Source organism: Bombina bombina, chromosome 4 (assembly GCF_027579735.1).
Source record: "Bombina bombina isolate aBomBom1 chromosome 4, aBomBom1.pri, whole genome shotgun sequence".
NCBI classification, from domain to species: domain Eukaryota; kingdom Metazoa; phylum Chordata; class Amphibia; order Anura; family Bombinatoridae; genus Bombina; species Bombina bombina.
The window spans coordinates 961,680,973-961,699,345 of NC_069502.1; the positions used below are offsets into that span (position 1 = coordinate 961,680,973).

General features: G+C 36.4%; 2 protein-coding genes across 2 annotated transcripts in view; one reads left to right on the plus strand and one right to left on the minus strand.

Moving 5' to 3' along the window:
- SYNDIG1 (synapse differentiation inducing 1) overlaps positions 1-18,373 on the minus strand; it is a 661,334-nt gene that overhangs the window by 161,464 nt on the left and 481,497 nt on the right. The window lies entirely within an intron of this gene.
- Positions 13,791-14,955, plus strand: LOC128655580 (THO complex subunit 4-like). The gene is made up of 2 exons (XM_053709172.1): positions 13,791-13,891; positions 13,980-14,955. The coding sequence occupies exons 1-2, from the start codon at positions 13,791-13,793 to the stop codon at positions 14,689-14,691; spliced, it is 813 nt and encodes a 270-aa protein (XP_053565147.1). The 3' UTR covers positions 14,692-14,955.

Below are 18,373 nucleotides of genomic sequence, written 5' to 3' on the forward strand. Positions count from 1 at the left end.
TCTATTATCTCCTAATCCGCCAACCCTCCACAATATAAAGTACCTAATTAATCTATTATCCCCTAATCTGCCAACCCCCCACAATATAAAGTATCTAATAAAGCTAATAACCCCTGAACCACCAACCCCCCACAACACAAACAACTAAATAACCTATTAACACCTAAACCGCCAACCCCCATATCGCAAAGTATTAATCTAATAACTAAGCCCCCTAAACTAACACCCCCTAAATTAACCCCAATTAAAATACACTAACATAAAATAACAAAATACTATCTACCTTAAAAATTAATTAAAAATGACCAAAAATAAAAAACATAAATTACTTAAAAAAAACTAACATTCCCCAAAATAAAAAAACCTAACTTTATATTAAAATAAAAAAATCCTAAAATTACAGTAAAATAAAAAAAAACTAAAATTACAAAAAATAGAAAAAGCTAACAATACAGAAAATAGCAAACTAAATTATCCAAAATAAAAAAATATATTCTTAATCTAATACCCCTTAAAAACAAAAAAAGAGCTGTTAAATGTAGGGCAATGCCCTACAAAAGGCCCTTTTAAGGGTTATTTGTAGTTTATTAATATATTAGGGATTTTTTTTATTTTGGAGTAGCTTTTTTGTTTTTAAGAGAGTATTAGATTAGGAATAACTTTTTTTTTGTTGATAATTTATGCCTAGATTATGAGTTTTGCTTTAAACACCAAACGTCAAAAAAGCTGCGTTATTTCACTCTCTTTAGCGCTGCCATTACAAGTTACTGAAAAGCCTCCTTGTGCTGTACGTTATGGTGCGTTAAGCTGATTTGACGTGCTCATGCACGCTTTCCCCCATAGACATCAATGTGGAGAGAGTGTTAGAAAAAAACCTAACACCTGAAGTGCAAAATGAAAAATCTCTGTAACGCAACCCCATTAATGTCTATGGGGAAAAAAAGTTACATTTAAACCTAACAAGTCTAAACGCCCCTAGTCATTAACTCCTATTCCGCCGCTCCCTGACATTGCCAAAACTAATAAAAATTATTAACCCTTATTCCGCCACTCCCTGACATCGCCAACACTAATAAAAGCTATTAACCCTTAATCCACCGCTCCCCGACATCGCCAACACTATAGTAAAGTTATTAACCCCTAAACCACCGCTCCCCGACATCACCTCCACTAAATAAACCTATTAACCCCTAAATCTCCGGCCTCCCACATCGCAAAACACTAAACTATTAACACCTAAACCTACCACCCCCCTAACTTTAAATTAAAATTACAATATAACTATATTTAAATAAATAAAAACTTACCTGTGAAATAAAAATAAACCTAACATTAAACTATAAATTAACCTTACCTTACTATTCTAATAAAAAAAAAAATATTAATTAAATATCCTAAATAACAAATTTAAAAAAACTAATCCTATGAAAAAATTAAAAACAATCTAACATTACAAAAAAAATAAACACTAAATTACGAAAAATAAAAAAACCCTAATTAAAACAAGTATGCCTAATCTAATAGCCCTATAAAAATAAAAAGCCCCCCAAAATAAAAACACCCCCTAGCCTACAATAAACTATAAATAGCCCTTAAAAAGGGCCTTTTGTAGGGCATTGCCCTAAATTAAACAGCTCTTTTACCTGTAAAAAAAATACAAAGTCTCCACAACAGTAAAACCCACCACCCAACCAACCCCCCAAAATAAAAAACCTAACTCTAAAAAAAAAAAAACTAAGCTACCCATTGTCCCTAAAGGGGCATTTGTATGGGCATTGCCCTTTTAAGGACATTCATCTCTTTTTCACTGCCCTTAAAAGGGCATTCAGCTCTTTTGAAATTTGCCCAAAACCCTAATCTGAAAAAAACACCCCAAAAAATAAAACAAATATCTAACACTATGCCCAGAAATTCTACTCACTGTTCCTGAAGTCCGGACATCTATCTCCATCCAGGCGGCGAGAAGTCTTTATCCAGGCGGCGATATCTCCATCTATCGCAGGGCGTCTTCTATCTTCATCCTAGCGGCGTGGAGCAGAGCTATCCTGGAAGCCGATTCCATGCTGCATGTAGCACCACCTTCATACGGTCAATGCCATACACTGAAGCTTCAATGCAAGGTACCCGTTTTAAAATGGCATACCTTGCCATCCTATTGGCTGATTTGATTCTACAATCAGCCAATAGGATGAGAGCTACTGAAATCCTATTGGCTGTTTAACTTAGGACAATGCCCTACAAAAGGCCCTTTTAATGGCTATTTGTAGTTTATTGTAGGCTAGGGGTTGTTTTTATTTTGGGGGGCTTTTTTATTTTTATAGGGCTATTAGATTAGGTGTAAATGTTTTTATTTTTGATAATTTTGTTTATAGTTTTTGTAATCCAGTGCTTATTATTTTTTGTAATTTTAGATTTAAATTTGTTCGTAGTATTAGGCTTATTTAAATTTGTCATTTAGATTTTTGAATTGGTAGTTTCTTTCATGTAATTGGCAAGAGTCCATGAGCTAGTGACGTATGGGATATACATTCCTACCAGGAGGGGCAAAGTTTCACAAACCTCAAAATGCCTATAAACCCCCCACCACACCCACAATTCAGTTGTACAAACTTTGCCTCCTATGGAGGTGGTGAAGTATGTTTGTGCTAGATTTCTACGTTGATATGAGCTTCTCAGCATGCTGAAGCCCGGTTCCTCTCAGAGTGCAGTGAATGGCAGAGGGATGTAAAGAGAGTATTACCTATTGAATGCAATGGTCATCCTAACAGGGATCTATTTCATAGGTTCTCTGTTATCGGTCGTAGAGATTCATCTCCTACCTCCCTTTTCAGATCGACGATATACTCTTATATACCATTACCTCTGCTGATTCTCGTTTCAGTACTGGTTTGGCTATCTACCTTATGTAGATGAGTGTCTTTTGGTAAGTATGTTTTCCTTTATTAAGACACTCTCAGCTATGGTTTGGCACTTTAAAATGTAAAGTTCTAAATATAATGTTTGTACTTATATTTGCCATGATTCAGGTTTATCAGTATATTTTAGACATGTGCGATTCGGTTCGGTCCGAATCGTAATTCGGACGGATTTTGTCGAATTCGGAGATTCGGATCGATTCGAATTCCGAATTCCGGTAGTGCCGAATCTACCGAATAAATCCAAATCGATTCGAATTTATTCGGTAGATTTGGATGGATTCGGATGGCTGTGTATTACACTAGTATTGTACAGTATACTAGTGTAATACACAGCACATCCAACTTAACACTGACCGAAATTCCGAATCGATTCGAACCGAATCGAATCGAACCGAACCGAATTTCCCACGAATCCAAAAGAATCCGAATGAATCCAAAACAAATTCATTCGATTTCTTCCGAATTCGAATCGATCTGAACCGAAATTCGAATCGGTGCGAATCGATCCGAACCAAATTTTTCACGGCTGCACATGTCTAGTATATTTCCTTTTTGCAGACTGTCAGTTTCATTTTGGGAAATGCACATACAAAAAAAAAATTCTTACCTGAAATTTTTCAAATTTGACTTTTTTCTAAATTGCGGGCTGTTAGGCTTGCGGGTGCGCAAAATGCTATAATTTATTGCGTCATTCTTGGCGCGAGACTTTTTTGGTGCGAGAATTAGGTTTGTTGACGTTTTTTCGTCATTTCCGGCGTCTTAGTTGGCACCGAGTATTTTCACATAGTTGCGTCATCTGTGATGCTAGTGTTTGTTGCAGACATTTTTTGCGCCAAAAAATATTTTGTCAGTTATGGGCATCATACTTGGTGCCAGATTTATTGACATTATTTAAGTCTTCATGCATTTTTGCTTCTGGTTTTTAGAGGCTTATTCTGTTTGTATTTTTTCCCATTCCTGAAATTGTCATATAAGGAAATTGATAATTTTGCTTTATATGTTATTTTTTCTCTGATCCTGTTTCAGAATCCACTATGGGAATCCTGCTGCCTGATGTCGGTTCTACCAAAGCTAAGTGCATTTGTTGTAAACTTGTAGTAACTGTTCCTCCGGCTGTAGTTTGTGATAATTGTCATAACAAACTTTTACATGCAGAAAATATTTCTCCATATACTCCATTACCTGTTGTTATTCCTTCAACATCTAATGCTCAGGATATTCCTGTTAATGTGAGGGAATTTGTTTCTAATTCTATTCAGAAGGCTTTGTCTGTCATACCACCTTCTAATAAACGTAAAAGGTCTTTTAAAACTTCTCATAAAATTGATGAATTTTTATATGTCCGACAACATTATGATTTATCTATCTCTGATGAGGATCTATCTCGTTCAGAAGATTCTACCTCAGATATTGACACTGACAAATCTTCATACTTATTTAAAATGGAGTATATTCGTTCCTTATTAAAGGAGGTGTTGATTGCATTAGATATGGAGGAGACTAGACCTCTTGATATTAAAACCAGTAAACATTTAAATTCAGTTTTTAAATCTCATGTAGTTATTCCAGAGGTTTTTCCAGTTCCTGGTGCTATTTCAGATGTAATTTCTAGGGAATGGAATAGACTGGGTACTTCATTTACTCCTTCTTCAAGGTTTAAAAAACTGTTTCCTTTGCCGTCTGATAGATTGGAGTTTTGGGAAATGATCCCCAAAGTTGATGGGGCTATCTCTACTCTTGCAAAGCATACTACTATTCCTACAGCAGATAGTACTTCTTTTAAAGATCCTTTAGACAGGAAGCTTGAATCTTATCTAAGGAAGGCTTATTTATGTTCAGGTCATCTTCTTTGACCTGCTATTTCTTTGGCTTATGTTGCTGCTGCTTCAAATTTTTGGTTGGAAACTTTAGCGCCACAAGAACCAGATCATAATGTATATAGCATTGTTAAGCTAATTCAACATGCTAATAATTTCATTTGTGATGCCATTTTTGATATCATTAGAATTGATGTCAAATATATGTCTTTAGCTATTTTAGCTAGAAGAGCTTTATGGCTTAAATCTTGGAATGCTGATATGACTTCTAAATCAACGTTGCTATCTCTTTCTTTCCAAGGTAATAAATTATTTGGTTCTCAGTTGGATTCTATTATTTCAACTGTCACTGGGGGGAAGGGAGCTTTTTGCCTCAGGATAAAAAATCTAAGGGTAAATCCAGGGCTGCTAATCATTTTTGTTCCTTTCTTCAGTCTAAGGAACAGAAACCTGACCCTTCCCCTAAGGGAACGGTTTCCAATTGGAAGCCTTCTCCAGTCTGGAATAAAGGTAGATTAAGATTTTACAAGGATGTTTGGATCAATTCAATCCAAAATCATTGGATTCAGAACATTGTTTCTCAAGGGTACAGAATAGGTTTCAAAGTAAGACCGCCTGTGAGGAGTTTCTTTCTCTCACGCATTCCAGTGAACCCAGTAAAGGCTCAGGCTTTCTTGAAGTGTGTTTCAGACCTGCAGTTATCTGGGGTAATTGGGCCAGTTCCTTTTCAGGAACGGGGTCTGGGGTTTTATTCAAATCTGTTCATTGTTCCCCTCAAATGACTTTAATCTCTTTGATACTCTGCTAGACCTTAATAAATTTATAAGAAAGATCACATTAAGAAAACATTTTTTTAATGAAGTAAATGCTGTTGTTGATGATGATGATAATGATGTATCAAATGCAAGCAATGTTGTACATACAGATCTTGAAAAACTTAGTTTTAAAGAACTGTGCGATCTAACTAATTTGGCTACCTTAAATAATGACAGTGTAAGATTTAATGAAGAGAGTCATATTATCCCTAGGAGCAGACTAAATGTGACTGACAAAACATTTTATCCTTCACAATCTAGGGGAGACACTATTGACCTCTTCCATAGCATAGTAGAACAAGAGATAACTAGACTAAATAACATAGAAACACAGAAACTAAGGAGGTCAGACAATTTAACTAACAAAGAATGGAAAGCGCTGAGAGAATTACAAACAAATGACAACATAGTGATTTCCAATTCAGATAAAGGGGGTATGGTAGTAGTAGTTGACAGAATGGCTCAGTGATAAAAACACTTACAAAAGACTAACATTCAATCCTACCCTAAAGTTTATCAGTGAGTTAGAAAAACTATTGGCAGAAGGTAAAAAATTAGGAATCCTTAGTGAAAAGACAGCAGAGCATTTGTTAAAAAGATTTCCAACTGTTTCAACATTTAAACATATACCTAAAATGCACAAGGATCCCCTCAACCCCCCAGGGAGACCAATAATTTCAACTATAGGTACACTGGGTGAGTGTTTGCGGGAATGGATTGATGGATTTCTTCAGCCAATTGTGAAGAATATGCCTGGATATTTGAGGGACACCAAGCAATTGCTTAGAAAACTAGAGGATTTTGCTTGGAAAGATATTTATTGCTTACCATAGATGTGGTGTCCCTCTATTCATGCATACCACACCAGCAAGGCCTCCTGGCACTAGAAGAAGTCATAAAGCTGTATACAGAGTATGATGTAGTCTTTATTAGTTATCTGGTTGACACAGTTAAATTTTTATTGACACACAATTATTTTGTGTTTGAAAACAATATTTATTTACAAAACAGAGGCACCGCAATGGGGGCAAAATTTGCCCCCTCCTATGCGAATATCTATCTTGGATATTTTGAAATTTTCTAAATATTTGGAGAACTCAATGACTATAGGGACAACATTGTATTTTATACGAGATTTATCGATGATGTCCTTGTAGTATGGCAAGGCGACATCAAACAGCTTGAGAACTTTGTCAAAATGTTAAATGACAATAGCATGAATCTAAAATGTACCTACACTTGGCATAGAGAAAGTATCACTTTTCTTGATCTTAAGATCAGAATAGATACTGTCAATAATGTCCTATACACAGAAACATATAGAAAAGACATTTCAGGTAACACCATTTTGAGATCAGATTCACACCACCCTACACATTTAAAAAAAAAGCAATCCCAAAGGGTCAATTTATGAGGCTGCGCAGAAATTGCAGCAACCTCAGAGATTATAATACCCATGCAGAGGATTTGAAGAATAGGTTAATGGAGAGAGGCTACAAAGAAAAAGCACTTACAGAAACTATTGAACAAGTAAGATCAATGGATAGGGTTGAATTATTGACTGACAAACCACGAGAAAAAATATGGGATAAAAAACTAGTTTTCTCAACAAAATATAGCAACCAGTATCATAAAGTCTGCAAAATTGTGGAGAGATATTTGCCTATGCTGAGCAAAGAACCATCATTAACTAATATAACAGCAGAAGGTGTAAAATTTGTGTCAAGACGGGCTAAGACTATAGGCAACTATGTAAAAAGAAATTTTTCAAAAAGTAAACAAGAATCTACAAGAAATTGGCTAACTAAAAAGAATGGGACTTTCAAATGTGGTGTAAGACCTTGCAAGAGTTGCTATCATGTCAAAATGGGAGACATTTTCCACTCCAACATAACCAAGAATGAATTTAGAATTTTTCATCATTAGACATGTACATCTAATTATGTAGTATACCTTATCTCTTGCAAATTGTGTGGATGCCAATACACAGGCAGAACTATCAGACCCCTAAAAGATCGCATCCGAGAGCATTTGCTTTCTTTAGAGGCTTTTGAACCAAAGACACCAGTGGCAGAACATTTTTCAAGACATAGGCCAGGCCATATATTTGATGAAGACTCATTGAAATATGTCCTGTCACTATTTGAATTTCAAGCCATAGATTGTGTCACAAAGCAAATCACAGGAGGTGATAGATTAGCATATCTAAATAAAAAGGAAGCCTTTTGGATACATAAACTCCAAACAGGCTTTCCAAAGGGTATGAACAAAATATGGGATTTGAAGTTATTCATAGGGTAATGAATGCAAATCATAACATCTAGTATTAAATACAAATTATAACATCCAGTATCAAATCAAAGATCACATCAAAATAATAAAAAATAACAAATAAAATAAATAAAAAATAAAAAATAAAAAATTAAACTGTAAAGTTTGATGCTAGCAGAAAATTATGCAATTCATTTAAATTACCTAGAGTTATATAAAAGTGGTGACAATAACATCTCATCTTATTTATACATTTTCTAAATAACCCTAACACCCCCCCTTATGCATCTATTTGGAGGAATTTAACATAACCTCCATAGTGGAAAATTTTAAGAGCTAATACTTTTTTATCTAACATGTTAATTATAACAATAATTTCTTTGAAATATCAGAGACTTTTTTTGAGACAATATAGATGTTCCGTGTAAATGTTTAAAATATTGAGAATTTAAATCTTTGTTTTTTAAAATAGGTAGGTCAGTTAAACCTCCAACTGTAGTCTAAAGGGTTAAATCTGAGAGGTTTAAATTTTCACAGGGAGAGCAGCTGTTTATCCCTGATGAAGTGCTTGTTCTAAAGCAGGAAACGCGTCGGAGGCAGCACCTGTGTGCTGAGGTTGTATGAAAATAGTAAAAGTGTGCCTTTCTTTGATAGAAGTTTTTAATCATGTTTAAATAAAATATTTTGGATTTTTACACTATCTAATTGTGGTACTGCCTGCAATCTCTTTCTTTTTTGTGGACTGACTCATTGTTCCAAAGAAGGAGAATTCTTTCAGACCAGTTCTGGATCTAAAAATTTTTAATCGTTATGTAAGAATACCAACATTCAAGATGGGGACTATAAGGACTATTCTGCCTTTTGTTCAGCAAGGGCATTTTATGTCCACAAAAGACTTACAGGATGCATATCTTCATATTCCGATTAATCCAGATCACTATCAGTTCCTGAGATTCTCTTTTCTAGACAAGCATTACCAATTTGTTGCTCTTCCTTTTGGCTTATCAACCGCTTCAAGGATCTTTTAGAAGGTTCTCGGGGCCCTTCTCTCTGTAATCAGAGAGCGGGGTATTGTGGTGTTTCCTTATTTGGACGATATCTTGGTACTTGCTCAGTCTTTACATTCTGCAGAATCTCACACAAATCAACTTGTGTTGTTTCTTCAAAGACATGGTTGGAGGATCAATTTACCAAAAAGTTCCTTGATTCATCAGACAAGGGTAACCATTTTAGGATTCCAAATAGATTCAGTATCCATGACTTTGTGTCTAACAGACAAAAGACATCTGAAATTGGTTTCAGCTTGTCGGAACCTTCAGTTTCAATCATTCCCTTCAGTAGCTATGTGCATGGAGGTTTTAGGTCTCATGACTGCAGCATCGGACGTGATCCCCTTTGCTCGTTTTCACATGAGACCTCTTCAGCTTTGAATGCTGAGCCAATGGTGCAGGGGTTATACAAAGATATCACAATTAATATCCTTAAATCCCAATATTCGACTATATCTGACTTGGAGGTTAGATCACCATCGCTTAGTTCAAGGGGCATCTTTTGTTCATCCAACCTGGACTGTGATCACAACAGATGCAAGTATTTCAGGTTGGGGAGCTGTCTGGGGATCTCTGACAGCACAAGGGGTTTGGAAATCTCAAGAGGCGAGATTACCAATCAATATTTTGGAACTCCGTGCGATTCTGAGAGCTCTTCAGTTTTGGCCTCTTCTGAAGAGAGAACCATTTTTTTGTTTTCAGACAGACAATGTCACAACCGTGGCATATGCCAATCATTAAGGTGGGACTCACAGTCCTCAAGCTATGAAAGAAGCATCTTGAATACTTGCATGGGCAGAATCCAGCTCCTGTCTAATTTCTGCAGTCCATATCCCAGGTATAGACAATTGGGAAGCAGATTATCTCAGTCGCCAGACTTTACATCCAGGGGAGTGGTCTCTTCACCCAGATGTATTTTTTCAGATTGTTCATCTGTCCAGGTCCAGGGATCCTGAGACAGAAACAGTGGATGCGTTGACACTTCCTTGGAGTTATCAACCTGCTTATATCTTTCCGCCTCTAGTTCTTCTTCCAAGAGTGATTTCCAAATTCATAATGGAGCATTCATTTGTGCTGCTGGTGGCTCCAGCATGGCCACACAGGTTTTGGTATGTGGATCTTGTTCGGATGTCCAGTTGCCAACCTTGGCCACTTCCGTTAAGGTCAGACCTTCTATTGCAAGGCCCATTTTTCCATCAAGATCTCAAATCATTAAATTTGAAGGTATGGAGATTGAACGCCTAGTGCTTAGTCATAGAGGTTTCTCTGACTCAGTGATTAATACTATGTTGCAGGCTCCCAAATCTGTGTCTAGAAGGATTTATTACTGAGTTTGGAAGACTTACATTTCATGGGGTTCTTCTCATAAATACTCTTGGCATTCTTTTAGAATTCCTAGAATTTTACAGTTTCTTCAGGATGGTTTGGATAAGGGTTTGTCTGCAAGTTCCTTGAAATGACAAATCTCTGCTCTTTCTGTTCTGTTCCACAGAAAAATTGCTAATCTTCCTGATATTCATTGTTTTGTACAGGCTTTGGTTCATATCAAACCTGTCATTAAGTCAATCTCTCCTCCTTGGGGTCTTAGTTTGGTTTAGAGGGTTTTACAGGCTCCTCCGTTTGAGCCTATGCATTCTTTGGACATTAAATTACTTTCTTGGAAAGTATTTTTCCTTTTGGCCATCTCTTCTGCTAGAAGAGTTTCTGAATTATCTGCTCTTTCTTGTGAGTCTCCTTTTCTGATTTTTCATCAGGATAAGGCAGTTTTGCGGACTTCATTTAAATTTTTACCTAAAGTTGTGAATTCCAACAACATTAGCAGAGAAATTGTTGTCCCTTCTTTGTGTCCTAATCCTAAGAATTCTCTGGAGAGATCTTTACATTCTTTGGATGTGGTAAGAGCTTTGAAATATTATGTTGAAGCTACTAAAGATTTTAGAAAGACTTCTAGTCTGTTATCTTTTCTGGTTCTAGGAAAGTTCAGAAGGCTTCTGCCATTCCTTTGGCATCTTGGTTAAAGCTTTTGATTCATCATGCTTATTTGGAGTCGGGTAAATCTCCGCCTCAGATGATTACGGCTCATTCTACTAGGTCAGTTTCTATTTCCTGGGCTTTTAAGAATGAAGCTTCTGTTGATCTGATTTGCAAAGCAGCATTTTGATGTTTTCTCTTCTTCAGAAGCAGATTTTGGTAGAAAAGTACTTCAGGCAACTGTTTCAGTTTAATTCTTCTGCTTATATTTTCAGTTTTTTATTACAAAGATTAAAACTTTTGATTTGGGTTGTGGATTTATTTTTTCAGCGGAATTGGCTATCTTTATTTTTATCCCTCCCTCTCTAGTGACTCTTGCGTGGAGTTCCACATCTTGGGTATTTGCTATCCCATACGTCACTAGCTCATGTACTCTTGCCAATTACATGAAAGAAAACATAATTTATGTAAGAATGTAGAAATGAGGAAAAAGAAGCGCTAAGTCTTAAGGTAGATGCAGAAAGGTTTATTCGGAGCAGGCTTCCATACAGGACAACAGGTAAGCTCCTATCTTACGCGTTTCGCGCATGGGCACATGCGCTTCATCAGAGATAATGTAAGAATGTACCTGATAAATTAATTTCTTTCATATTGGCAAGAGTTCATGAGGCCCACCCTTTTTATGGTGGTTATGATTTTTTTGTATAAAGCCCAATTTTTCCAATTCCTTGTTGATGCTTTTGCTTCTTTCTTATCACCCCACTTATTGGCTATTCGTTAAACTGAATTGTGGGTGTGGTGGGGGTGTATTTATAGGCATTTTGAGGTTTGGGAAACTTTGCCCCTCCTGGTAGGAATGTATATCCCATACGTCACTAGCTCATGGACTCTTGCCAATATGAAAGAAATTAATTTATCAGGTACATTCTTACATAAATTATGTTTTTTTTATTTTATTGGAATAGTAATGTTAGGTTAATTTATAGTTTTTTTTTAAGGGGTTAATGTAAAGTTAGAATTTTTTATTTTGGGTAATGTTAGTTTTTTTTAAAGTAATTTATGTTTTTTTTATTTTTAGTAATTGTAGTTTAATTGGGGTTTACTATGGGGGTGTTAGGTTAGGGCTCTTAGTTGTGGGGTTTGGCGGATTAGTGTTTAATAGTGTAATTAGGTAGATTGCGATGAGGGGGTTGGCGGTTTAGAGGTTAATAGGTTAATTAGCTGTTTGCGTTGTGGGGGTTGGCAGTTTAGGTGTTAATAGGTTAATCAAATACTTTGCGATGTGTGGGGTTGGCGGATTAGGGGTTAATAATTTTACTAGGTAGTTTGCGATGTGTGGGGTTGGAGGATTAAGGTTAATACCTTTATTAGGTAGTTTGCGATGAGGGGGGTTGGCAGATTAGGGGTTAATACTTTTATTATTTATTGCGATGTGGGGGGATGGCGGATATAAGGGCTTTGACGTGTCGGTTTAATTGTTTTTTTAGCCGGGTTAGATTTTTATGTGTGTTTTCAACTTTTTTGTAACTTACGTGCCACAATATGATATACTGGCACAAGTCACTGGCGATGCCTGACGTGTATCTGCCGGTGCGGCTTATGTGATTAACCCTATGTGCGAAATGAACTTACATGCGACATGGGTTTCAGCAGTTGCGCTGAAATTTACTCCGCATATGTAATCTCGCCCATAATATCTAGTTCTAAACAAATTTTAAATAAAATATTTTTTTCCCCTCCTCATGACATGACTAAGGACCTGTGAGAGGTCTGAAACGTTTTTGTTCACTTTGAGACCATGAAGCAATAAAGGTCTGATGATTCACATACTGGGCTGGAGTGACCTTCTTTTTCGCATATTTATGAAAGGTTATGTGCCAATAAAGTCACAACTTTTCATATGTGCGAACAAATTGACTCTTGATCATTCGCAAGTCTTTAACATATGCGAATAAGTTTTCTGCAAATGCCTAATTCTTGTATTAATCTCTATTGGCATTTTAAAATGCCTGTATATATTCACAGTTCTCATATATTCATGAAAAGTGGCGCATGCAATATTCACTGTTTTTAATCTCGCTAATTTGTAGGTTGTGAGATAGTGAAAAATAAAGAGCGATATTGTTGTCTGTCTGGAGGGACAATGGAAAAATGTATTTTTCTTGCCGTAATGGTTGTATCTAGGGTTAGAAATTGCCCACAACAAGGCACAGAACCTGTAGAATAAAAATTAATTAAATAACAAAAAGGTATATACAGATTCATAAAAAAGTAAAATAATTTTAAGTGTAATTGAAATAAGTGTACTAAAAAAAAACAAAGATACGCTTCAAAAAAAGGTGCAATCTTTCATGATGAGAGCCAAAGAAGGGGCAAAATAAAAATAACTTTAAAATATAAGAAATAACATTCTTACAAACAATCACGTAATTAATTTATTCTATTATAATAGGATAAAAACAATAAATCCATTTACCGGTGGTTAAAGTTAAAATTGATAAATAAAGTGAAAACTATATTTTCGCAAGAATACTAAATCAGCAATTCACTTGACATTGCAAAAAAAAATTGCCCCAAAAATGTCTCTTAAATTTTGATAAATACTGGTGATATTTTTGACTTCACACATTGTGAAAATGAATCCCCTCTTTGTTGTAACGTTTGTTATTTTTACCATCTTTTAAAAGGGAATCCCTATCCATACAGGATAACAATTTTAGACATATCACTTAATGCTGTTAAATTATACCCTCTATCACACAATCTTTCTGTGAGGTAATTAGCATGTTGCCAATAGCTATTCAGACTAGTACAATTTCTTCTCAACCATATGTATTGTCCCTTAGGGATACCTTTCTTAATATGATATGGGTGAGAAGAATCTGCCCTGAGAATTGTATTGCCAGTGATTTCTTTCTTATACCATTCTGAGACAACCAAACCCTTATCATGGCTCAATCTGACATCCAGATACAGGATATAATCCTTAGAGGAACTGATGGTAAATTTCAAATTCCCTCAATTGTCATTCAGATGTCCTATGAAGTCATGTAAGTTATTAACATCACCCTACCAGAATAAAAGCACTACCTTTATACTGTAATTGTCAATCTTTATTGACATTCTGTTCGCTTATAGTTGTGCTTGTACATGTTTGATTAGTGTTTTTATTGGGGCCCGAGGCGGAGTGAGCCGTGGAGCAATCGGAGGACGGATGGGAGGCCGGGGTGCTGGAGCGGTTGGAGGCGGGGGTCCTCTGAGGACGCGACCGATTCTCAATAGGGGAGGGAGGAATCGTCCAGCTCCTTATAGTCGGCTGAAACAGCTTCCCGACAAGTGGCAACATGATCTATTTGATAGTGGCTTTGGGACTGGTGCTGGCATGGAAACTGGAGGGAAACTTCTTGTGTCAAATCTAGACTTTGGTGTATCTGATGCAGACATTCAGGAACTTTTTGCAGAATTTGGCACTCTGAAGAAAGCGGCTGTACACTATGACAGGTCTGGAAGGAGTTTAGGGACTGCAGATGTGCATTTTGAGAGGAAGGCGGATGCACTCAAAGCCATGAAGCAGTATAATGGTGTTCCTCTGGACGGACGGCCCATGAACATCCAGTTGGTCACATCACAGATAGAAGCACAGAGAAGACCACCAGTACAAAGTTTAAGCAGGGGAGGACTGACTCGGCCGCGTGGGGGACAAGTTGGGTTTAGCGCTGGAAACAGACGAGGGGGCAGAGGTGGAAATAGAGGTCGTGGACGGGGAACTGGGAGAAACACAAAGCAACTTTCTGCAGAAGAGCTGGATGCTCAGCTTGATGCCTACAATGCCCGGATGGATACCAGCTAATCTCCTTACATTCCTGTGCTTTCACTGGCTCTGGAAATGGATTCTTTCTACAGAACAATTGTTTTGCTTTTAATTTCATATAGGTTTTAAACTCATGTAAAGTTACTTTTTTTTTTTCTCCTTTTTTAATTCCAAAGCAGATCTGTTTTGTACGAAGTTATTTTTGGGATACATTTTACTGGTTGTGTTCTGGGTAGGGGGTTAAACACCTTCCTCCTAATAAAAAAAACAAATGTTTGTTAAAAAAAAAAAAAAAAAAAAAAAAAAAAAGTTATATTTAATATTGCCAATTTTGCTCAATATCTGTAGTTGAGTGCTATTATGTACATACATGTTGTAATGTTACTCTGACATTACTTACTCTTTGTTCACATTAATCATGTACACTGTACAGCACCTCTCCCCCTAATTAATAACTAATGATTGATGATAAGAATAATATCCTATGATTGCTGAAATAGGGGACTACATCCGGTAGTGCCGCTATTCCCTCCTCTTTACTGAACTGGATAGAACCTACTGATTTTTACTCCCCTAATAGGTTGCTGACAGATTTTTACACTGCTGGCCCCTGACCACAGCTGCAGCTCACACAGCTCATCAAAATTGAATCTCACAACAGGGCCTAGATCACAAGTAGGATTATTCATTTCATTTTCAGTGTACCAAAATCATTATCAACTTTAAAATGTTTTTTAAAAGTAATTTTGCAAACAAATTTATTTAAGTCCAGAACTGTATTAAACAAATGAAAGTATTGTGATGGAGCAAAACCTAGTCCCTTGAAAAGAACTGACTTTTCAAACACACTCAGTTGTGTTGTGGATGAATTGATCATTTCTAATTCCTTGGAGTCTTGTTTTTCTTTGGATTCTGGCAACTTGGATACCCTGGTGTTTGGGTTACAAGCGATTCCTCTCTTTGCCCTTCTATCGTGCCCCCGTTTTCTGATCTTGCTCCCATTTCCTCTGCTGATTTTTTTTTTCTAGAGAAAACAGACCCAGTTTGAGACCCAGTTTGGCTAATCTCTCCTCATAGCTTAAATTCTCCTTTCCCCTTATTAGCTTTGTGGCTCTTCGCTGAACTTACTTTTTGAAGGTCTGCAATGTCTTTTTTAGAGATTGGTCCCCAGAACTGCACTCCATACTAAAGGTGAGGTCTTACCAGGGATTTATATAGTGACAGAATGATGCCTTCCTCCTTTGAATCAATGCCTCTAATAATACATGTTAGTATCTTATTAGCCTTAGAAGCCACTGCCCTGCATTGTGCACCCATCTTTAGCTTGTTATCTATTACTATTCCTAAATCCCTTTCCTCCTCTGTTTAGCTAAGTTTAGTCCCATTTAAATAATATATTGCCTGCTTATTTTTACTTCCAAAATGTAGAACCTTGCATCTTCCTGTATTAAATCTAATTTTCCATTCACTTCCCCATACTTCTAATTTTTGCAGATCGCCTTGTAATGCTAGTTCATGCTGCTTTGACCTAATGACCCTACACAACTTTGTATCATCTGCAACAATAGAAGAGCTGTTGCTATTTAATCCTTGCTCCAAGTCATTAATGAAAATACTAAAAAGATCAGGGCTCAAAAGATAATGTAATAATGTAAACTATGGATAAAATAACTTCAATAAATTAGTTTTGGGGAGGAAAAATTATATTTATTGACCAATAAATCTTTTTCTTCAAAATCATGATGTCTCCACATTAAGCTAATTGTACCAATTGTTTCTATACGTGAAAAAAATATGTTTTCCTTTTTTGTTTGCAAAATTAATTAAGGATGATGATTCATTTATATATATATATATATATATATATATATATATATATATATATATGTATATATATAAATATATATATATATATATATATATATATACAGGGAGTGCAGAATTATTAGGCAAATGAGTATTTTGACCACATCATCCTCTTTATGCATGTTGTCTTACTCCAAGCTGTATAGGCTCGAAAGCCTACTACCAATTAAGCATATTAGGTGATGTGCATCTCTGTAATGAGAAGGGGTGTGGTCTAATGACATCAACACCCTATATCAGGTGTGCATAATTATTAGGCAACTTCCTTTCCTTTGGCAAAATGGGTCAAAAGAAGGACTTGACAGGCTCAGAAAAGTTAAAAATAGTGAAATATCTTGCAGAGGGATGCAGCACTCTTAAAATTGCAAAGCTTCTGAAGCGTGATCATCGAACAATCAAGCGTTTCATTCAAAATAGTTAACAGGGTCGCAAGAAGCGTGTGGAAAAACCAAGGCGCAAAATAACTGGCCATGAACTGAGAAAAGTCAAGCGTGCAGCTGTCAAGATGCCACTTGACACCAGTTTGGCCATATTTCAGAGCTGCAACATCACTGGAGTGCCCAAAAGCACAAGGTGTGCAATACTCAGAGACATGGCCAAGGTAAGAAAGGCTGAAAGATGACCACCACTGAACAAGACACACAAGCTGAAACGTCAAGACTGGGCCAAGAAATATCTCAAGACTGATTTTTCTAAGGTTTTATGGACTGATGAAATGAGAGTGAGTCTTGATGGGCCAGATGGATGGGCCCGTGGCTGGATTGGTAAAGGGCAGAGAGCTCCAGTCCGACTCAGACGCCAGCAAGGTGGAGGTGGAGTACTGGTTTGGGCTGGTATCATCAAATATGAGCTTGTGGGGCTTTTTCGGGTTGAGGATGGAGTCAAGCTCAACTCCCAGTTCTACTGCCAGTTTCTGGAAGACACCTTCTTCAAGCAGTGGTACAGGAAGAAGTCTGCATCCTTCAAGAAAAACATGATTTTCATGCAGGACAATGCTCCATCACACGCGTCCAAGTACTCCACAGCGTGGCTGGCAAGAAAGGGTATAAAAGAAGAAAATCTAATGACATGGCCTCCTTGTTCACCTGATCTGAACCCCATTGAGAACATGTGGTCCATCATCAAATGTGAGATTTACAAGGAGGGAAAACAGTACACCTCTCTGAACAGTATCTGGGAGGCTGTGGTTGCTGCTGCACGCAATGTTGATGGTGAACAGATCAAAACACTGACAGAATCCATGGATGGCAGGCTTTTGAGTGTCCTTGCAAAGAAAGGTGGCTATATTGGTCACTGATTTGTTTTTGTTTTGTTTATGAATGTCAGAAATGTATATTTGTGAATGTTGAGATGTTATATTGGTTTCACTGGTAAAAATAAATAATTGAAATGGGTATATATTTGTTTTTTGTTAAGTTGCCTAATAATTATGCACAGTAATAGTCACCTGCACACACACATATCCCCCTAAAATAGCTAAAACTAAAAACAAACTAAAAACTACTTCCAAAACTATTCAGCTTTGATATTAATGAGTTTTTTGGGTTCATTGAGAACATGGTTGTTGTTCAATAATAAAATTAATCCTCAAAAATACAACTTGCCTAATAATTCTGCACTCCCTGTATATATATATATATATATATATATATATATATATATATATATATATATATATATATGAATCATCATCCTTAATTATATTTTTTTTTAACTAAGAGAACCCCCCCAAAAACAGTGATCAAAGAGCTTCTTTTAAGGTGTACATATATTGTTATAAATTATTTACTGTCGCCTATCTAAACCATATTGATGAGTTTGGTAAAGAGTGGTATAAAACTCTAGATATACTGAA

Coding starts and splice junctions, on each gene's coding strand:
- LOC128655580 (XM_053709172.1), top strand. CDS start 13,791: ATGGCTCAATCTGACATCCAGATACAGGATATAATCCTTAGAGGAACT. Junction 13,892..13,979: donor CAGATGTCCTATGAAGTCAT/GTAAGTTATTAA, acceptor GTTCGCTTATAG/TTGTGCTTGTACATGTTTGA.